At 45.2% G+C, this 23,418-nt stretch overlaps 1 protein-coding gene across 3 annotated transcripts in view; it reads left to right on the top strand.

The window, feature by feature from the left end:
• Nucleotides 1-3,580, top strand: part of LOC118579881 (solute carrier family 2, facilitated glucose transporter member 3) — a 66,281-nt gene extending 62,701 nt beyond the window's left edge. For all 3 annotated transcript variants that reach the window (XM_036181655.1, XM_036181654.1, XM_036181656.1), the window contains 2 exons: nt 52-255; nt 1,281-3,580. In XM_036181655.1, coding sequence (XP_036037548.1) covers nt 52-255; nt 1,281-1,487 — 411 coding nt within the window. In that variant the 3' untranslated portion in view covers nt 1,488-3,580. The remainder of the gene's footprint in view (nt 1-51; nt 256-1,280) is intronic.
• The last annotated feature ends 19,838 nt before the right edge of the window (nt 3,581-23,418 follow it).

The following is a 23,418-nucleotide window of genomic DNA, read 5'->3' as shown; positions in this document are numbered from 1 at the left end:
TGCCAATGCTGCCTTCTTAACCGGACTTGGCTTTGTTTTCTTCTCTTACAGGATAAGTATGATGCCATGAGCTTTGTCTGTATTGTGGCTATCTTGGTTTATGTGGCCTTCTTTGAGATTGGACCAGGCCCCATTCCCTGGTTTATTGTGGCTGAACTCTTTAGCCAGGGCCCCCGCCCGGCTGCCGTGGCAGTGGCTGGCTGTTCTAACTGGACCTCTAACTTTCTGGTTGGAATGTTCTTCCCCTCGGCTGCTGTAAGTAAATTTAAACTCAAGCATCATCTATTACAAACTAGCCTACGTAAGTCAACACACTTGAGATGGATGCACCTTAGTGGTGCATCTCCAGGGAAGATGGTGTGTCAAGAACTTTACACCAGATTTCCCGCAAGGAAACTGGAGAGGTGAAGGGCGAGCCAGGAGGCATGGTGGTTCATGTCTGCAATCCCAGCACATGTGGTGGGAGGCAGTATGAAGTTGAGGCCAGCCTAGGCTACAATGAGGGCAAAACAACGAGAAACTTTCAGGACCTGAGACGGTACGAGCATATAATTCTGGTTCTGAACAGCAGCGCAGTCCTCCCAAGCCCCACGTTAGAGTCATTTCAGTTAGCACTGATAACAGAGTGCTCCTAAACTAGAGGCTTGGTGATCTGAAGGACGGCCTGGAGCTGACTTGTTACATAAAGCATAACCTGTTCCTATGGCTCTTTCTAGAAGCCTGGATTTTAAACCTTATATGGACAAATGTCTTAAGATCAAAATCCTCAGAAGGGCCAGGTGTGGTGGCACACTTTTTTTTCTTTCTTTTTTTTTTAATAATTATTTTATGTGTATAGGTGTTCTGCCTGCATGTATGTCTGTGCACCATATGTGTGCCTAGCTCATAGGTAGTGCCTTCTGGGTGTTGAGAATAACAGAGCCTGGGTCCTCTGGAAGAGCAGTCAGTGAGACATCTTAACCGCTGAGACATGTCTCCAGCCTCAGCACAAGCCTTTAATCCTAGCACTCAGGAGGCAGAGGTAAGCAGATCTCTGAGTTTAAGGTCAGCCTGGTCTTACAGAGTGAGTTCCAGGACATCCAGAACTGCAAAGTGAGGCCCTGTCTCAAAAATCAGAAACAAAACAACATCCTCAGGTGTTTGAGAAGCTAGTTGGAATGACTATAAACGATAGAAGGGGTCGCAGGGAGACACAGTGCCGTTCCATTCAGTATGGAAGAGCTGTTGCTGAAGGCCAGATAACCATAAGATAGTCAGCTGCCTTCTTCTCCGTCTCCTAGGCCCTCTTGGGACCCTACGTCTTCATCATCTTCGCTGCCTTCCTCATTGTCTTCCTAATCTTCACCTTCTTCAAAGTCCCTGAGACCAAAGGCAGGACTTTCGAGGACATTGCTCGTGCCTTCGAGGGCCAGGCACAGGCTGGGAAGACCTCTGCGATGGAGATGAACAGCATGCAGCCTGTCAAGGAGACCCCTGGCAATGCCTGAGGCGGACCTCCTTCACCTCCCTCCAACATGGAAAGCAACCTCCTCGAAGTGGGGAGACCTCATCAGGATGAACCGGGACTGCTTCTGAACGCTGCTAACTGATCCTTTTCTTACCCCACACACTCCGTGAACACTCAGATGCACCCATTGCTGGGGTTAGTCGGATCACCAATGGCTTGTTAACTGTTTCCTTTCTTGGCTATTTCTCTTGTAATCTTACTGGAAGAGATTGAGTGAACCTACCTTCATGTCAGGAGGGGGCGGCTTAGGTTCTAAGATCCCCTTCTCACCTAGGGAGCAGGAATGGGGTGCAGCCCCGGCCCCCCAACCTCAGCTTGCCAGGAAACACTCTTCACACCTAGTGTTTGGGGGGGGCGGCATGGGGATTAAATGAGAACCCCCCTCACTTGTTAGAGCTCTGCACAGCTAAGTAACTCGAGTTTTATTTATTTTATCTTCAGGTTTTATTGCATAAATATTTATTTTTTTAAGTGTAATTTTACCAAATAATGAAAGAGTAAGGAAATTAGGTTGGAGGGAGGTGTTTAGAGAGAGGTTCTAGAGGAGAGAAAGTTTGGTGCTGGAGGGGTGCTGGTGTGGTGTGAACAGAGAACAGACTTTAATGGTTGCATGTGAGATGCTTCCATTCTAGACAGACTCTTCGAGGTTCTTTCTCAGAAGAGTGGGTGCCTGTAGGGAAAGGCCCACGGTTCACTGTGGGCCTTTTCAGATTATAGTTTTTATGTAGTGTTACTTGAAATCTCTGCTTATTACAAAGGCGGGTTTTGGAGTTAGTGGTGTTGGTGGCCTTTTGAATGGAGTCCAGAGAAGGGAAGGCTAGCAGAATGCCTCTCCTTCCCCTGGGCCAAACACCTCCTTCCTGTCCTGATGAACTAACAGTTTCTTTTCCTTTGCTCATCCCTACTCCCCCACTCACTGGTGAGCGAGCCATAGAAACGAGAAACTTAAATGCAGTAGTTTTCCATAGGCATTTCTTATTTCAATTTTGTTTCTTAAGAGATTTTATGTGTTGGTTTTGTTTTATTTTGGTTTAAAGGGATTCATAGCTAGCTTGGACTTACCTCAGCTCTGGGAGAGGGTTTTTCCTGAATGATTATTAATTTCCTTGTTTTGAGTACCTTGTTGCTCTGTGGTCATGGCATGCTCATCTATGTCTGTTACGCTCTCGGGCTACCCATGTTACCATGTTCCTGTGATACTGTGCTAAGTGCCCGAGGGACCTTGACTCTGCTGGACACATTAGGGACAGTGTGAGTAATGGTGCAGTGTGGCCCGATTGAGGATGTGAATGTATGTGCACCGGCACTTTGCTCCGCTGTTAAGTGCCCACTTCCTTTGCTCCTGGAGCTCTCTTTATGGAAACTCATCCCTGTGTATGTGAGCAGCAGTGCCTCTGTCTGCTGGGTGAGGTTTGCACCAGGATTAGAGTCCACATCTGGCTCCCTGTCCTTGTTGGAGAGGGGTGCTTCCTTGAGGTTGAGGATGGAAGGCCCCGCCTCACTCTAGCTGAGAGGGATGATGGGAATCAGAAAAGTGTGAGGTCAGGGCACCTGAAGACCCAGGTGTGTGGAGAGGGAGGGAGGATTTCTTTAAAGGGACTAAGAAGCATGGCATTGTAGTGTGTTGAGGAATGCCGAGATTCCCACCTGACGTGGGTTGTCACGGATCCCTCCACCACCATCCCCTCATTCTCCACTAAGTTCATTAATGGAGATGGCCCTGATGACCCCTCTTTCCCATCGGTCACTGAATCCCTCTGTCCCTCTTGGTGCTTACACATTCCAGACCCTTTAGGCAAACCTTTGCATATGACATTATTTCAGTACTCAGTTTCAGTACCTGTTCATTACTCCTCATGGTCATTGAGACTTGGGGTAAAAACTCATAAAGCTATGAAGAGAGCCTTTGCTGGGAAAGGTGGCTCTAACTTACCTCTTCTGCTCCTCAGTGAGCTGGCAGTAATGCTGGGTAGAATTTTTCCATTTGTCAATGGCCAGGTTGTGAATATTTCCATATATACTTTCTATTAATGTTACTGTAGTTTCTGTTTTGAAATAAAGATTCTAAATGTATATGTCATGTCACAAGCTTATTCTTCCCCTTTTGTTCATTCCCATTGAGCTTTTAGCAGTCTCCCTAAGTCCTGGCTTTGGGGCTAGGAATAAAGATAGTGAGTGTAGTGTCCATGTGCACAGCATTCTAGATTCATCCCCCACCACTGCACATACCTGGTGTGGCAGTGTATACTTCCCACTCTCAGGCAGAGCCAGGGTGAACATAAGTAAAGGTGACCCTCCAGTAGATAGCCAGTTTGAGGCCAAACATAAAACACCCATCAAGAAGAGCAGTACTACTTATGTGGGTTAACTGGAGGCCTTTCCATGTTCTTGGCTCTTCCCCAGTCTTTCTGAAGTTCATCCCATGATGAACTTCACAAGGAGATCAGTGTGACCATCACTCTCCTGGAGAGCCATAGGCAGCTAGTTCCCAGTCATCAGCCTTCAAGACTTCATTGCACCAGGGCAGAGCGGCCACCTTTTGCTTTGCCCTTTGTTTCCAGCCCCTGTTCATACAGAACACACCTAATGGACCTGTTCCCACTCCACCTCCTTCTGTAAAGCTGACTGGACTACAGATATTGGATGGGGTTTCTAGGAGTAGCCTTGCCTGGCCTGGAACCCTTCTAGTGTAGGGATTAAAGGAGTGTTTTGTTGGGGACATACTGGTCTTGAATTCCCTATGTAGACCAAGCTGTCCTACCTTCTAAGTGCTGGAATTACAGGAGTGTGCTGCTGGCACACTTTGAGCTATATAAATAAAGACTTCTGATTCCAGAATATTCCTTACATTGTGGTTCTCTGAATGAGAGGATGGCACAACCTCCCTACCCACCAGAAAACTAGTTGCTAACAGTCTAGCACCCGTTTCCATCTTCCTTGTAATTCCTGATCCGGGTCTTCCTGCAGTTACTCCCCTGCCTAAACCTTCCGGTTGATAGTCACTCCACCACCTGGGCCAAGGAATCTTTATCCTACAAATTTTGGTACTCTGCTTTTAGTCATTCTCAAAGCCTGTTAAAACAGGGTCTTCTATGGCCCCAGACTGGCCTGGGATTTGATAAGTAACTGACATGTCCTGGAATTCCTTATCCTACCCCCGCCTCCCGTGTGTAGGGATTACAGGTATGCATCACCATGCCTAGCTCCTATCAGACCGTTATTACTAAAAACATGAATCCATCTGGGCATTGGAGGCACAGGCCTTTAATCCCAGCAGTCAGGAGCCAGAGGCAGGCGGATCTCTATGAGTTCGAGGCCAGCCTGGGCTACAGAGTGAGTTCCAGGACATCCAGAGCTACACAGAGAAACCCTTTCGGAAAACCAAAACAAATAAACAAAACATGAATCCAGAGGATACATTTGCTCAGAGTACTGTTACCCCATAAGTAGTTAGTTTTCTTTAGTTTTTTTGAGGGTGATAGGAAGGAATTGAACTCCAGTCATATTTTACTTTTTATTTTGATATACAGCTCACTAAATTGCCCATGCTGGCCTTCAACTTTGATCTTGCCTCAGCTTCCTGAGTGGCTGTAACTATAGACTGTTGCTACCAGAAAGGCAGGAAAGAGGACTGGGACAAGTTTGAGTCTAGTCTGGGTTATATAGTAACCTCCAGGCCATTTGGGCTTCACGGTGATACCCTGCCTCAAACAGAAAAGGAAAGAGGAGAAGGGCGGGAGGGAAGGACAATACCCAAATGAGACCCGGTCACCTAGGTCTAACCTCTTACTGACATGCCACCTCAGCATCACCACAGGGGTACCAAACTTAGGACAAGAAAAATCATTTCCAAATGACAGCACAAATCAAGAACAAGCCGGGCAGTGGTGGTGCACACCTTTGATCCCAGCCCTCGGGAGGCAGATCTCTGTGAGTTCCAGGACAGCCATGACTACTCAGAGAAACCCCTGCCTCCAAAACAAAACAAAAAAGAAACAAAATCCACCAGTTTGGTTCTTCCCATTCTGCCAGCTCTGAATTACATGACTGGAGGACATAACAGTTGACAGTGGATTAAGGTTCATGGATGCAGCTTGGTAGAGTACTTACTTGCCCAGCATGCTGGAGGGTTGATCCCAGCACCAACCACACCAGCAGTGAATAAACTGGGTCTGGAGGTGCACATCTGTGACCCAACACCTCAGAGGTAGAACAGGAGGATCAGAAGTTCAAGGTCATCCTCAGCCATGAAATGACTTTTAAATGAATGCATTTTTGAAATCTTTGCATTCTTTGAGCATGTATAGGTATATAGGATATGCATGGGTGGAAATTGGAGAGCAACCCCAGTCCAGTGTTGTTGTTTTTTTTTTTTTAATTTTTTTATGCACACAGTATCCTGCCAGTATGTATAGATGGTTGTGAGCCACCATGTGGGTGCTGCAAATTGAATTCAAGACCTCTGGTTGCGCAGCTAATGCTCTTAAACTCTGAGCCATCTCTCCAACCCCTGACAGTTTTGTCTGTCTGTCTGTCTGTCTGTCTGTCTGTTTTTTAAAGCACTACTTACAGAAAGTGGATCTACTTGGGGGAGCTCTTTTTCTTTTCTTTTCTTTTTTTTTTTTTTTTAATCAGTAAAGGAGGAAACCAGACATTCAAACAGGTGAATGGGCTGGGAGATAGCTTGGTCAATATACTGCTTGCTGCATGTGTGAGGGCTTGGTCCCCAGAATCTATGGTTAAAAAGCTAAGCATAGGCCCTTAAGATGGCTCAGGTAAAAACACTGCCAAGCCTGAAGACTTGAGGTTGATCTCTGGGACAAACATGGAGGAAGGAAAGAGTCAATTCTTACATGTTATCCTCTGAACTTCATACAGGCTCCATGAGATGCACACCCACGCTTCCCCCAAACCTCTCTAAATAAAGTATATAATAATTTTTTCAAAGCCAGGCTAGGGGAGTGGAGAGCTGATTCAGCAGTTAAGAGCACCGACTGCTTTCCCAGAAGACCCAGGTTCAATTCCCAGCAACCACATGAAGGCTCAAACCTGTCTGAAACTCCAATCTCAGGGGGTCTTCCAATGTAGTTGGAGTTTTTCTGTGTCCACCTGGCTCCTGGAGGTGCTCAAACCCAAGTAAATACACAGAGACTTATATTACTTATAAACTGTATGGCTGTGGCAGGCTTCTTATTATCTAGTTCTTATATCTTAAATTAACCCATTTCTATTAGTCTATAAGTTGTCACATGGCTCATGGCTTACTGGTACCTTACATCTTGCTATTTGAAGTCAGGGTTTCAGAAGATTCAGTCTGTGGTCAGCTAGCTCAGTACCTGGGGTCTGAGTTGTTAGGAGGGAAAGGCAGAATCAAGTAGAGAGAGGTTGGGGGGCGCACAGGACATCCCTTGTGACTACTTTGTATTTTCTAAGATTTATCTGTTTAGGGCTTGAATGATGTCTTGGCTATTCAGAGCACTTGTTGCACAGGGCCTGAGTCTGGTTCCCAGTACCCACATGGTGGCTTCCAGCCTCCTCTAAGTCAGTTCACGGGATCTGATACTTCCTCTGACCTCTGCAGGTACCACACACATATGGTGAGCATACATGTAGGCAAAATACACAATATATAGTTTTGTTTTGTTTTTTGAGACAGAATTTCTATATGTAGCTTTGGAGCCTGTCCTGGAACTCACTTTGTAGACCAGACGGGCCTCGAACTCACAGAGATTCATCTGCCTCTACCTCCTGAGTGCTGAGATCAAAGGCGTGCACTACCACTTCCCAGCTCTCATAAATCTTTTTTAAAATTATGTATTTTTATGTTTATCAGTATTTTCCTTGCAATGTGTGTGCACCACATATGTGCTGTGCTTGAGGAGGACCATAAGAGAGCATCACATTCCCTCGGACTGGAATTACAGTCGTCAGCAGCCATTTGAGTGCTGGGAATTGAACCCAGTGCTCTTAACCTCTGAGCCATCTCTCCAGCCCCACCCCTCTGCCTCTCTCTCCCTCTGCCCTCACCCTCTCCTCATTTTGTTTTTTTTTTTCTTTTGACCTGAGGATCGAACCCAGGGCCTTGCTCTTGCTAGGCCACTGCTCTACCCCTGAGCTAATTCCCCAACCCTCCTCTTTCGTTTTTCAAGATAGGGTTTCTCTGTGTAACAGCCCTGGCTGTTCTGGAACAGCTGTGTAGACCAGGCTGGCCTTGAACTCAGAGATCTTCCTGCCTCTGCCTCCTGAGTGCTGGGATTGAAGGCACGGGCCACCACACATGACACTCATTGGAATTCCTTAACTTTGAATTTTTAAAGTAACGTTGTGACATCCCTATCCTCTCGCCTTCGTTGATGTGAGCTTTTACATGTTTTTTTTTTTTTTTTTTTTGGTCATTTGTAAGAGTTTATATTTTAGAGACGTTAACCTTTCATAATTTATAATATATCTGGGAATCAAACTTGGGTCCTCTGCAAAAGCAATATATTTGCTTAACTACTGAGCCATCTCTCCAGCTCCCAGTCTTTGTTGTTTTGTGAAGCAGGGTCTCAGTTTGTAGCCCAGGTTGTCCAGTAGCTCACTGGGTAGCCCAGGCTGGCCTTGACCTTCTTGATCCCCTTCTCCCACTTCCCAAAGGCTAGGATTGCAGATGTGTCCACCATGCCTGTTCTTTAAGCATCATAAGTTGCTTATGTATTTGGAGATGAGGAGAACATGCAGCTGGGAAGAAAGCGAATTACCCATTTTGGAATGGACAGATCAGGAAGGGATGTGGTGGACAAGTGTGTGTGCTGCTCTTGGTGAGCGGGCCAGCTACAGCAGTGCAGCTTACTCAGGCTTACTGCTCATGCATGTGGGTCTTTCCTGAGCTGCTTGGGTTTCCATACAGCATGGTGGCTCCTTCTAAGAGAGGACCATCCTGAGAGCAAGGTGAAAGAGCAAGACTTTATGGTCTAGCCTTAGGTAATACTGCCTCATATCTACCACCTTCTGTGTGTTGAGATAGTCTCTCTGGAATCAAGGGGAGGGCACATAGACTTTATCTCTAGACTTGGCTGTAAAAACATTCTAGAAGACTCTGGGACAGATAATGGGTTTACTGTCTTAACAGGGTCCATTATGCCAGTGAGAGTCATCTATGTTGTAAGGTAGTCATTATTTTCTAGGTTTTGCCTTTTTTTTTTTTTTTAACATGGATCTCATATAGCACAGGCTGTGTAACCACGGCTGACCTGATCTGATGCTCTCTCGCTCCCACCTCTACAGTGCTAGAATTACATGCGTGCACCATCACCTGTCAGCTTACTTGCTTACTTTTTAAATTGCTGTATAGTTTCCTTCCCCCACTACCCCGTCTCCCTTCCTTCCTCCCCTCCCTTCCTTCCTCTCCCTCCCTCTAGTTTCTTGTGTAGCCTAGGCGGCCTTCAAACTCATTATGTAGCCAAAGCTGGTTTGAACCCCTGATGCTTCTGACTCTACCTCACAAGTACTGGTGTTAGCTATATGCCACCACCTAGGAAGTAAATTCTCGTTCTGTCTCTCTGCCCCCAAGGGGTCTACATAGCCCACACTGGCCTGGAACTCACTATGTAGACCAGGCTAGCTATAAACTCACTGAGATCTGCCTGCCTCTGCCTCCTAAATGCTGGAATTTAAAAACGTGTGCCACAACACCTGGCTTGTCGGCTTCCTTTTGTGACAGTCTCACTGTTTAGTGTACACTGGCTTGGAACTTAGTCCGTAGCCCAATCTGGGTTAGATCCCATGATTCCCTGACTCTGCCTCTAATACTGTTGTTGCAGGCAGACACTACCACTCCTAGAAAATTGTGTGATATTTCATTGAGTGTGTATAGTCCAATTTATGTGTCTGCACTTCTATTAGTTATCTGTAGTCTTGGCCATGTTGGGGAGCTGCTGTGAATGTCTGTTTGTTTGTTTGTGTTTTTTGTTTGTTTGTTTATCGAGACAGGATTTCTCTGTATAGTTTTGGTACCTATCCTGGATCTCACTCTGTAGACCAGGCTGGCCTCAAACTCACAGAGTGCTGGGATTAAAGACATGTACCACTGCTGCCCGGCACTCCTGTAAATGTCTTTATCCAAGTCTCTTGGTGAATGAAAGCCACCTTCTATCATCAGTGTTGCTTTGAAGAATTTTAAACACACACACACACATACACACACACACACACACACACACACACACGCGCGCGCGCAATTAACTCTTTCCCTCTTCCAGTCTGTCAGGTATTATAGCTATAAGGACTTGAATAGTAGGCAAATCTGTCAGTATTTTTAAAACTTTTATTCACTTATTTTATGTGTGTGTTTGTGTGTGTGCACATGTGCCTCGGTGCATGTGTGGCATTCAGGGGACAGCAGATGAGAGTTGGTTCTCTCCTTCCACCACTTGGATTCCAGGGACTGAACACAGGCAATCAGACTTAGCCATTTTGCCTCTCTACCTCCCTGCCTCTCAAAAGCAAAGAGAGGGAGGGAGGGAGGGACAAAGATGAGCACCCGCGCTACCACCACCCGTTCACCGTGTCCGAGCGAGGGGCTGTGGATCAAAACACAGAGACAAGAGACAGCGGGTCATTTGCCTCAGCAGAATGCCGAATGCAGTTCATTGAAAGAGGAAGGAGGTCTTAAATACAGGCTTACAGCACATTGGGGGAACCCCGGAGGGCAGAAGTTGACTTCTGATGTTTACAATCTTGCATCTAAGCTGTTAACGCCCAAATGCAGGATACACAAGGGGCCAGGGCCCTACACTCACTAAAGTAATATGATGATTAGAGTCCTCATGATCCTATCAAATCCTGAACCAGTCTCAAGTTTGTGTTCCAGATTTTTCCAAGAATTTGTTGTTTTCTGGAGGGAACTGCGGCAAGCTCCTTGACCAGCGAGGAAGAACGACCCCCATTCGAGGATTCTTCTCAGATCACACTTTATTGGAGCGCCTCTTGATTGAGGGAGAGCGGGAGGTGAGGGGCCCCAAGAACCAAAAGGCAGCTGCTTATATAGCAAACCAAGCGAACGGGTCAATCTGTGATTGGATCCCACCAGAATGCAAGCACGGGGAGCCACGGGATAGGCTGAGGACATAAGGCCAAATTACCATATACGCGCATGCGCAAGCCTCGAGGTGCGCAGCCCAGCAAGCACAGCCAAATATGGAGTTGTTTACAGCAAAGCTGTCAGGAAGTCAGCGCCATCTTAGAATGGCGGCTCCTACAGGGAACAACCATAAAAACAAATGATGATAAACCAATGAATCCTATCATCCTATTTTGAACCCGCCTTGGGTGGTTCTCCAGTCAATGAAAGTCTAGGTTCTTCAAATACACACACACCCCACCACCACCACCACCACCACCACCACCACACCACCATACCAGGGACCCACTGTGACATCGGTGGTCACTAGAGAAGGAAGGCTTCAGGGTACTCCGCCGGCAGCTTAGACTTCTGATTCTTAGCAGAAAGGTGAGCGGGCCTTATGAACCTTGATTACTAGAAAGGATACTGGGAAGGTGTGGAAGGTATGCTGGTAATATATATGCAGCAGAGGAGGTCAAATATCCCCATGCATCCAGAATCAGCAGCCTTCAGGAGAACAGAGTCACGTTAACATCTGTAAAGATGTAATGTTTGTCCAAGGGAGTTAAACATTAAACATCATTATCATTTCTGCTAATTGAGCATATATAGTTTTTCAAGACAGGGCTTATTAGCTCTGGCTATCCTGAAACTCACTCTGTAGACCAGGCTGGCCTTGAACTCACAGAGATCTACTTGCATCTGCCTCTCAAGTGCTAGGATTAAAGGAGTGAGCCACCACACCTGGCTTTTGAGATTTTTTTTTTTTTTAGATTTATTTATTTATTATGTATGCAGCATGTATCCCTGCAGGCCAGAAGAGGGCACTAGATCTCATTACAGATGGTTGTGAGCCATCATGTGGTTGCTGGGAATTGAACTCAGGACCTCTGGAAGAGCAGTCAGTGCTTAATGTATGACTTAGAATTATTTTCATTATGGATTGACTGATTTCCTCATAGTGAAAAGACCAGATTTGGCTTTGGACTCAGCCACCTGGGGATAATGTGAGATTTTTGTTTCATTAGTGATTATTCTGTGTGTGTGTGTTGTGTGTGTGGGGGGTATGTTATGTATCACAAGCTGGCCTCAAACTAAACATGCAGCAAAGGATGCTCTTGAACCCTTTATTCTTCTGCCTCCATCTCCCAGATGGCCTTACAGACATGCAGGACCAGTCTCCATGTCTGACTCATTAGCGATCCTAAGAGGAGCAGTTTTGGTGACAGGTATGCTGTGGTTGAAATGTTGATTATCTTGGGTACAAAATAGGATGGAGGGAAACTGAACACAATATACTTAGCAAAAGTAGGAGCACACCTACCTGAGGGCCACCTGCAATCCTAATATTCCAGAAGTGGAGGCCATAGGAACCAGGTACACGGTGTCTTTTAGGTTAGCATAGGTTGTACGAAACTCCTTCAAAAAAACAAATCCCAGTTGTTGAGATGGCTCGGTAAAGGTGCTTGTCACCAGGGCTGACACCCTAAATTCTGTCCTTGGGACACCAACTCCTGCTCTGAGTTCTCCTCTGCCCTCCACAGACATTGCCACTTTGACATACATGCCCATCTCCCAACATAAATAGAAAAATAAAGCTTTTGGAGATGTGGTCTCACTCTGTAGCCCTGGCTGGAAGTCACAGAGATCTGCCAGCCTCTGTTTCCTAAGTGCTGGAATTAAAGAAGTATACAACCAAGCCCGGTGATGTTAAATAAATAAATAAATTTCAAACAGCCAAGCAAACAAACTTAAGTGAGGCAGGGGCAAGAAAAGGAGAGATACAAATTGAAAAAGGAAAGGGAAAAAAAAGGGGGGGGGACAATATTGTGATAAAATGATTTCTTTTTTTTTTTTTTTTTTTTTTTTTTTGCCAGAGCTGAGGACTGAACCTAGGGCCTTGCACTTGCTAGGCAAGCAATCTACCACTGAGCTAAATCCCCAACCCCTTCTTTTTTTTGAAGAAGTCATTGACAATGTTATTCCATGAAGAACACCTAATGTTTACCAATTAGTATCCTCTTTTAAAAAAAAAAAAAAAAGATTTATTTATTTATTATGTATACAGCATGCATGACTGCAGGCCAGAAGAGGGCACCAGATCTTGCTACAGATGGTTGTGAGCCACCATGTGGTTGCTGGGAATTGAACTCAGGACCTCTGGAAGAGTAGTCAGTGCTCTTATCTTCTGAGCCATCTCTCCAGCCCAGTTTTCTCTTTTTTTAAAGGAAACAAACAAACAAACAAACAAACAAAAAACCCACCATTTTTTTTAAAAGAAAAAAAGACCATATTAGTTTCAATCCAAAAATAACTTCAGAATTCATAGACATTCATAGAACTAAAAGAATTAGATAAAATAATACTTTGGCATGGTGGCACACGCCTTTAATCCCAGCACTCAGGAGGCAGAGGTAAGCTGATCTCTGTGAGTTTGAGGCCAGCCTGGTCTATAGAGTGAGTTCCAGGAAAGCCAGGGCTGCATAGAGACCCTATGCTGTCTTAAAAAAAAAAAAAAAATCATATTTTGGACTCAATACCTTCCTCCTCCCAGTAATGGATAGGGCAGCTTCTAAAAATAGCATGTATTTGGAAGATCTCAGCTGGTTGTGGTAGTGGTCAGGAGGTCAAGGCAAGAGAGGTGAGAGTTCCCGACTGCAGAAAAGCCATGTCTCACATACACCAACACATAGACACTCCACGGACACCACACCCCCAACACACCCACACCAACAACACCACCAATCAACCCCTCACATACTACACACACACCACACATACACACACATCACCAACCCCTCACATACTACATACACACATATACATATGTAGATGTGACAGTCTTATTAAATAAGAAACATAGCGCCAAATGCAGAGTTAAAAGCCCAAGAGGTCAGAACAGTAGCTGAGAGCTGATACTAAAAACCCTTTCTTACCCTTCCTGCCGCTGCTGTCCTTCCCCTCCAAAAGAGACCTACTTCCTGTGTGTCTATCATTTTATTGACTTTCTGTTCTGCCTTCTCATTGGTTGTAAACCCAACCACATGACCTCCTAGTCACTGCCTGTCTATACAGACGTCCAGTCTTCTAAGGTTGGTATTGAGATTAAAGGCGTGTGTCTCCATGTTGGCTGTATCCTTGAACACACAGAGATGTGCCTGTCATGTGATCGGGATTAAAGGTGTGTGCTACCACTGCCCGGCTTCTGTTATGGCTTGCTATTAGCTCTGACCCCCAGGCAACTTTATTTATTAACATACAAATAAAATCACGTTTCAGTACAAATAAAATATCACCATACACACACCCTCACATACTACACACACACACACACACACACACACACACACACATACATGCACACACCACCAAGCCCTCACATACTACACACACACCACACATACACATTTTAAAATATTTTCAAACACATTCTCATGTGCTGGCCTCTGTTGGAGGTTATTAGATTACCCTGAGTTTGCATTTGCATTGATTAAATAAAATTAGCTTTGGGTCAGGAGGCTGAGTTAGCCAACTAGTTGACAGAAAGTAATCATAGAGCACCAGAGGGCATCCAGGAGAGACAGAGAGCACAGGAAGTAGTAGGGTGGAGTTTGGAGTGGTGCAGGCTTTTGTGGTTTGGCAGAGCGGAAGAATAGGTCTTTCTCATGGACACCTGCAGGGAGGGAGAACAAGCTGTTTGCTACTCAGCCTCTCTGAGCTCACAGGTTTTCACTGCAGCCTTTGAATCTGGTCTTATTCATAATTAGAATGATAGATTTAAAGTTACCGTTAGTGGCAGCGACAGAGCCCATGCCTGTGGGAGCAGAATCCTCACTAGGCTGGTGTGGTGGTATTGTGTTCCTCGAAATATTGTGTGTTCCCTGAAATAAACTTATCTGGGGTCAGAGAACAGGACGGCCACAATGTTAAACATGAGGATAGGCAATGGTAGCACACGCCTTTAATCCCAGCACTTGGGAAGCAGAACCAGGCGGATCTCTGTGAGTTCAAGGCCACATTGGAAACAGCTAGGCACAGTGACACACGCCTTTAATCCCAGGGAGTGGGGGCAGAAAGAGAAAGATTATATAAGGTGTGAAGACCATAAACTAGAAGCGTTTGGCTGGTTGAGCATTTTGGCTGGTTAAGCTTTTAGGCTTTGGAGCAGCACAGTTCAGCTGAGTTCCATTCTGGATGAGGACTCAGAAGCTTGCAGCCTGAGGAAACAAGATCAGCTGAGGAACTGGCAAGGGGAGGAAACTGTGGCTTGTTCTGCTTCTCTGATCTTCCTGCATTCACCCCAATACCTGGCCTCGGGTTTGAGTTAATAAGACCTTTTAAGAGTCCTGCTACAGGCTGGGGCCTGAATGGTCAGGATGCTGGTAGAAAAGTAGGGTGGTAATTTCGGAGTTGCAGTTGCTGGCTGAGAGAGCAGTAGATTCAGGCGCAGCCACTGTGCCAAAGTTAAAACAACAGGCCTCAAATCTACTAGGTAGCCTGGGGTTGGCTTTGAATTCTTGATCCACTTGCCTCAACTTCCCAAATGCTGGTTTTTTTCAGGCATGTACCACCACACCCTCTATTTTATATAACTAATAGAAATATCTGTGCCCTGCCAAGGTTCTCCTTTCTGGAGAACTCTGACTAATACAGATGTTGGACTATCTACAAGGAAACATCTGGTGGTAGAAAGTTGACCCTGTCACAGGCAGGCCCTGGAGGCATCTTGCTCACACTAAACACTGGACCAGCACAGGGCTTTTTCATCTGCTCTGGCAAGACTGATGGTAACATAGGCTTTGTCAGAGTGAAAGGTGTGACTATTGTGGGAGCCAAGGAGGGCTTTGGGTCTGGGAATGTCAAAACCCATCAGCATTGCCAACAAACGGCAACACTATTACTTAACCACATCATCCCTAACTACAGGAGTTATAGGAGCATCTTCTCGGAGTGCCCATCATCCCTCCTCTCCTGGAGTTCTTTGGCACTGCTGTTTCCTGGTTCTCCCTCACATCCAGATTTATGATTTTGAAATTAAAGCTAAACAAAGCCAGTTAGTAAAGAGCTTGCAAATACAAGCATGAAGAATTGAGTTGGGTCCTTCAGAACCCAATGATGCCGGGTCCTTTGGGACTATGGGTCCTTAGGGCCTGTTGGCCATCAGGTCTAGCTGAATGAGAGACTGTGAATGAGAAAATAACGGCAGAGAGTGATTGGGGAAATATCTGTGTTGACCTTTGCCCTTTACTTGAACACTGAATGTGTACACACACATAGATATACATAACAAACCATAAAACTGCTTAACAAAAATATTCTGGCTCTCCAGGCACAGTGGCGCACATCTTTAATCCTAGCACTTGGGAAGCAGAGGCAGGCGGGTCTCTGAGTTCAACAGGCGGTCTACAAAGTGAGTTCCAGGATAGCTAGGGCTGTTTCACAGAGAAACCCTGTGTCTAAAAGAAAAAAAAAATGTCTGGCTCCAGGATGATTTTTTTTTTCACTTTTTTTTTTTTTTTTTTTTTTTTTTTTAAACAGTTCTGCAGGCTGGAGAGATGGCTCAGAGGTTAAGAGCACTGACTTTTCTTCTAGAGGTCCTGAGTTCAATTCCCAGCAACCACATGGTGGCTCACAACCACCTAGAATGAAATCTGGTGCCTACTTCTGGCATGCAGGCATACATGCAGACAGAGCACTGTATACATAATAAACAAACAAAAATAAATAAATAAATAAATTTTAAAAAAACAAAAACAAAAACAAAACCAGTTCTTGCTATGAGGTTTCTTCTCCACTGGCCTCTGCTTCTTCTGGAACCAGCCAGAGCAACATTACTTTTTTCCCTTGAAGCTGACCTGACATTTAATAAAGATATTATTGCTGTTATTGTTCGTTTTGTTTTGAGATATGGTCTCAACATGTTAGCCCTGGCTGGCCTGGAACTAGTTGTGTGAATCACTATGGCTCAGTTTCACAGAGACCTACCTACCTGCCTCTGCCTCCCAAAGCCTGAGGGTGCACTACCATGCCCAGCTTTTAAAGGTTATTTTTAATAATAATAATATGCTGATTTATATACCACAAAGATACATGTTCAACTATGTTCATAGCAGCACTATTCCTAATAACCAGAACCTGGAAACAACCTAGATGCCCTTCAACTGAAGAATGGATTAAGAAAATGTGGACATATACACAATGGAGTACTACTCAGCAGAGAAAAACAATGACAGCATGAAATTTGCAGGCAAAGGGATGGAACTAGAAAATATCATCCTGAGTGAGGTAACCCAAACCCAGAAAGACAGACATGGTATGTACTCACTCATAAGTAGATTCTAGATATAGAGCAAAGAACAATCAGACTCCAACCCACAGAAGCAGGGAGGCTACATAGCAGGAGGACCCTAGGATGACTGTGGCTTATAATAAGTTTAGGTTTTACTCAATTACTGGGCAAGCCTCAGTGAAACATTTCACTATTAGGATAAGAATTTATACTGTATCAAGCTCATGATAGAAAAATAATTAATAAATACATTTTTAAAAATAATATGCTGATTTAATTTATTTAATAATACACAGTTTTGCTAAGTAGTCTTTTTTTTTAAGATTTATTTTTTCATATGAGCGCTCTATTTGCATGTATGCCTGCATGATAGAAGAGGGCATGAGATCCTGTTATAGATGGTTAGGAGCCACCATGTGGGTGCTGGGAATTGAACTCAGGACCTCTAGGAGAGCAGTCAGTGCTCTCAACCGCTGAGCCATCTCTCCAGCCCCGCTAAGTAGTCTTTTTATGTCATTTTTTTATTTGGAGGATTATAAAATAATTCCACCATTTCCTTCCTTCCCTTTTATCCCTCCAATCCCTCCCACGTGTGGTGGTATTGTGTCCCCTGAAATATTGTGCACGCTAATAAACTTATCTGGGGTCAGAGAACAGGACATTCACAATATTAAACATAGAGGATAGGCAGTGGTAGTACACGCCTTTAATCCTAGCATTCCAGAGGCAGAGATCTACCTGAATCTCTGTGTGTTCAAAGATACAGCCAAGCCTGGTGACACATGCCTTTAATCCCAAGAAGTGAGCCTTTAATCCCAGGGAGTGGTGGTAGAAAGCAGAAAGGTATATAAGGCGTGAGGGCCAGAAACTAGCAGCATTTGGCTGGTTAAGCTTTCAGGCTTCTAGCAGCAGTTCAGCTGAGATTCATTTGGATGAGGACTCAGAAGTTTCCAGTCTGAGGAAACAGGACCAGCCAAGGAACTGGCAAGGTGAGGTGGCTGTGGCTTGTTCTTTCTCTCTGATCTTCAGTATTCACCCCACTACCTGGCTACGGGTTTGTTTTTATTAACAAGACCTAACAATTCACGATACACCCATGAATCCCACCTTTTTTTTTTTTTTTTTTTTTTCCAGACAGGGTTTCTCTGTGTAGCCCGGGCTGTCCTGGTACTCATTTTGTAGACTAAGCTGACCTAGAACTTGCAGAGATCCATCTGCCTCTGCATCTGGACTGGTGCTTCCCAAGTGCAGGGATTAAAGGCATGAGCCACCACACCTGACTTTAAAATAATTTTTATTTAAAAATGTGTTGTTTTTTTTAGAAACAATTTATTTATTTTTATTTTATATCCATTGGTGTTTTTGCCTGTAAGTGTGCCTGTATGCAGGAATCAGATCCCCTGGAACATGAGTTACAGACAGCTGTGAGCTGTCATGTGGGTGCTGGGAATTGAACCCAGGTCCTCTGGAAGAGCAGCCAGTGCTCTTAACTGCTGAGCCATCTCTCCAGCATCCCCCCCACCTCCTTTTTTTCTGTTAATATTTTCATTCATTTTTCCTCCTTTGAGGCCTCTATTTGACTATTGAGAAGACCTCTTTAGCTCATCATGTCTGTCTCTGTATATCTAATCTGTCTCTGTCAGTGATTCCCACTTGGAACAACACGTAATGAAGGAAGAGGCTGCTAACCATCCTATTTTTAGCCATGAGGTTAAGGCAGACAAGCGGCTGGGAGATTGGCGAGCCCAATGCAACAGGGAATCAGTAGGGGGAGCTGTGACCCTCCAGTAAGTTTAATGTGACTGACTTCCTGGGGCTCTGCACAAAGCAAGACAGTCTAGTCTGTGGGTCAGAATCCAAGTTTCAGGGTTGAAGGTTCAGTTTAGGAGGCGAGAGAGCATGTGTGAGGCCCTGGGTTCCAGATCCAACTCTACAATAGGGACTTAAGCTATTTTTACATTTGAAAATGTTCGTGGAAGCCAAGGACAGCAGCTAACACCTGTAGTCTTGGCTCCTGGGAAGGTTGAGTAAGGAGGCTCCTCTGAGCTCAGATATAAAGGGCCAATCAAGGCAATATAATGAGCCCCATAACTTTTTTTAAAATGTGCATTGACAGTTAATGATATATATTTTTTAAAGATTTATTTATTTGTTATGTACACAGAAGAGGGCACCAGATCTCATTACAGATGGTTGTGAGCCACCATGTGGTTGCTGGGGATTGAACTCAGGACCTCTGGAAGAGCAGCCAGTGCTCTTAACCTCTGAGCCATCTCTCCAGCCCCAGTTAATGATATTTTATTGTTGTTATTTGTTTTCAGACAAGGTCTCACTATGGAACCCTGGCTGGCCTGAAACTCACAGAGATTCTCTTGCCTCTGCCTTGCAAGTGCTGGGATTAAAAGCATGTGTCACCATGCCCAGTAATAAAGACTTTTTTTTCCAGACAGGTTTTCTCTGAGTAGACGTGGCTGTCCTGGAACTTGCTCTGTAGACCAGGTTGGCCTCGAACTCGGAGCTCCATCTACCTCTGCATCTGGAGTGATGGGATTAAAGGCAAGTGCCACCACCACCAGGCTTGACATCAAGATGCTTTAATATAAGTGTAAGCATGTGGGTTAAGAGAAAGAGTTGCTCAGAGGCTAGTGAGATCCACTGAGGGTCTGAGTGTGGGCTTTCAAAGAGTCTAGGTTAGCCAGGTGTGGTGACGCACACTTTTAATCTCAGCACTCAGGAGGCAGAGGCAGGCAGCCTCAAACTCAGAGATATGCATGTGCATGCCTCTACCTCCCCAGGATCAAAGGCATATGCAGAGGGAGGCAGAGGCAGATGAATCCCTGTGAATTGGAGGCCAGCTTAATGGACACAGTGAGCTCCAGGACAGTGAAAGGCTACACAGGTCATTAGGAGAAAAGAGGAAATTAAGCAGCTGAGCAGCACAGTAATAAAGGGGGTTATGTGGTTATTAGGATTACATGTATTTGTTTTAGGGAGTAGGGGGGGTGCATGCCACTGCCTGACTGTGGAAATCAGGGGGCAACTCTGTGGAGCTCTTTGTCTCTTTCCATTGTGTGAGTCTGAGAGACTGACTCCAGTCAATCAGGCTTGGCTTATGGTGAGCACCTCTGCCCAGGGACATATTACAGGCCCAGTCTTTGGGTTTTGCTGTTCTTTTTGAGGCAGGGTCTCAATATGCAGCCCTGGTTAGTCTGAAACTCACTGTAAAGAGCAAGTAGGTGGGCTGGAGAGATGGTTCAGTGGTTAAGAACACTAACTGCTCTTCCAGAGGACCTGGGTTCAATTCCCAGCACCCATATGGCAAGGGGGACCCTAGGATGACTGTGGGTTATAATAAGCTTTGGTTTTACTCAATTACTGGGCAAGCCTCAGTCAAACATTTCAATATTAGGATAAGAATTTATACTGTATCAAGCTGATCATGGAAAATTAAATAAATAATAAAAAATGGGAAAAAAGAATTGATATTTAAATTTAATAAAAATTATGATAGTTGAAAAAAAGAAGTTGGGCTGGAGAGATGGCTCAGCGGTTAAGAGCACTGGCTGTTCTTCCAGAGGTCCTGAGTTCAACTCCCAGCAACCACATGGTGGCTCACAACCATCTCTAGTGGGATCTGATGCTCTCTTCTGGCGTAAGTTGTACATGCAGAAAAAGCACTCATACATAAATAATAAAATCTTTTTTAAAAAAGGATCAAGCAGAAGTTGAACTCATCAACGATCCTCCCATCTGCTCCTGCCTCCCTAGCCCTGAGGCTACAGACCAGGCCTCCATGGCTGCCCAAAGATTGAGGTTATTTTTGTTGTTGTTCTTCTTGCCTTAAAGCAACAGCAAAAGCCATAAAATATTACAGAAAACTAAAAGAGACAACCACTCTTTTACGCTAGTGCTATCCCTGCCCTACCCCCCCACCCCCCTTAGTGATAGAAATAGAGACTGTTTATTGGGAAACTGGAACCGGCCAGTGAGCTGTGAGGGCACTCTCAAAGCCTTGGAGCTGTCTTTACTAACATTTGTGTGTGTGTGTGTGTGGGGGGGGGTTTCTTCTCTTTTTAGATATATTTTACTTAGCAATTAATTGTGGTGTGTGTGTGTGTGTGTGTGTGTGTGCATGTGTACAGGTGCCTAAGCAAGCCAGAGGCAGGGCATCCCCCTGGAGCTGGAGTTCAAGATGAAGCAGCCTGCCCTGGTGCTGGGAACAGAACTCAGTCTTCTGGAAGAATAGGAAGTGCTTCTAACTACTGAGGCGTCTCTTCATTCCTGAGACGATCTAATTTGGGTCTTAATTCTCCTTGTATAGTAAGTCACCTTAAAAACTTGAAAAGGGCACCCCAAAATTAGCTAACAAGATAGGAGAGAAATGGAAGGTCTTTTCCCACCTTCTTTCTCCCCTTAGAAACTCCTGCTGTCCCAAAGCCAAGAAGGTGTTACCTCCAGTTTCTGTCAGTGTGAAACTTCAATCTACCTTTAGCTGCCATTTCCTTTTGAACCTGAGGGAGCCAGCATGCTGGATTGAGTTTGCCTGAGTCTTCGGAACTGGAGAGTATAGACTCCAAAGTCAGAAGCACAGGCCTTGCTTGGTCAGTGACTCCCAAGTGCTGGCTTCTTAGGGTAAAGGAAAAGGTTAAATCTGTTTCGAATAAACCCCGAGTCTTCAGAAAACCTGGTGGTGAACTACAAAGCTAAGACAGACAGCTGCCAGACAGAGGAGGGAGAGGGGGCCAAGCAGGAGAAAAAGAGAATTTGTTAAATAAAGAAGTCAGCGGGGGGTCCCATGACAGCTTGGGACTCAGGACTCGGTTGACAAAGGCATTAGAATAGCTCCCTTGGTGAGAAGCTGAAGCGAAAAGCCCAGGAACGCTGCAGCTGGGGAGGCTTTCTCAAGTCAGCCCCACTCCTGGGTGGTTGGTGGAATCTCCTTGACCCTGAAAAAGGTAAAGCCAAAGATAATAATCAAGATTCTCACACCGAAGACTGAGTGCAGATCAATGGAACAGCCCTGGATTTGGTCCCCACAAACACACACACACACACACACACACACACCACACTCACACACACAATGCTAGAATCCCATTAAATCAATTAACCTGTAAAGACTTGAAGTGGCCTCTGCAAGCGTAGTTAGGGTTTGTGGAGAAGGCGAGAATGCATCTCTGAGACACCAGCCATCTCCACTGATGGGAATGGTCACAAGAACAAAAGGCAAGGACAGAAGACGGAGATTGAGGATTTTCGATGTAATTAGTCTGAGCTTTTTGTTTGTTTGTTTTGTTGGTTTTTCGAGACAGGGTTTTTCTGTAGCTTTGGTGCCTTTCATGGAACTCACTTTGTAGACCAGGCTGGCCTCGAACTCAGAGATCCACCTGCCTCTGCCTCTTGAGTGCTGGGATTACAGGCATGTGCCACCACCGCCCGGCTGATTAGTCTGAGCTTTGCAGGATACTCCCTAGCCTTTATGAATGCACCCTCTGTGCACAGTGAAGGGCAATATTACTTGTGCTTTTTTTTTTTTTAAGATTTATTTATTTATTTATTTATTTTATGTATACGAGTGCTCTATTGACTTTATGCCAGAAGAGGGCATCAGATCCCACTAGAGGTGGTTGTGGGCCACCATGTGGGCTGGGAATTGAACTCAGGACCTTTGGAAGAGCAGCCAGTGCTCTTAACAGCTGAGCCATCTCTCCAGCCTCAGTATTTCCGATTGCCAAGGCCTCTCCTTAGGAGAGTAACAGCTGTGGAACCTCCTTGCAGTGCTTCAGGTGGGCTGGGCACCCTGGTGAGTGGTCCTGAGTTGTTGGTGTTGTGACTGACAGGCAAGGCTGTTTACTTGTGGCAGTTGCTAGGTGTTTCCGGCTTCTTCCATGTTTTTCTGTGCTGTGTCTTAGCTGAATCTGGTAAGACTAAGCAATGACTAGGTCATCTATGATGAATACATTAGAAGTTATGTTAACTTAACTTTCTTCTTTTTTAAAAAATTTATTTATTTATATTCTATGTATGAGTGCTCTGCATGTATACCTGCACACCAGACAAGGGCATCAGATCTCATTGTGAGCCACCATGTGGGTGCTGGGAATTGAACTTAGGACCTCTGGAAGAGCAGTCGGTGCTCTTAACTGCTGAGCCATCTCTCCAGCCCCTTAACTTCCTTCTTATCTCACAGCAAAACTGAACGTTTACACACAACTATACCAGATGAATATTCATCATTTGCTTTTTCGATCAATTTATATCTTTCCTGATTATTCTCCTACCCCGCCCTCACCCTTAAGCCCCAAACTCACTTCTGAAACCACACATCCTCCCTTCCTGTTACCTGTAATGACATTTGACATCCTCCAAGCAGGTGTGGGGTGAAGCTCAGGGAAGAGCCTCTGCCTAGAATCAGGAAGCCCTGGATTTAATCCCCAGTTGACACAAAAACAAGAGATGCTGAGACTCTGTGGTTCCTGGGGCTCTCACTGAAACACTAGGTGTGCTGGGGGGAGGGGG

This window comes from Onychomys torridus, chromosome 3, assembly GCF_903995425.1.
Source record: "Onychomys torridus chromosome 3, mOncTor1.1, whole genome shotgun sequence".
NCBI classification, from domain to species: Eukaryota; Metazoa; Chordata; class Mammalia; order Rodentia; family Cricetidae; genus Onychomys; species Onychomys torridus.
This window is presented reverse-complemented; position numbering and strand designations above follow the sequence as displayed.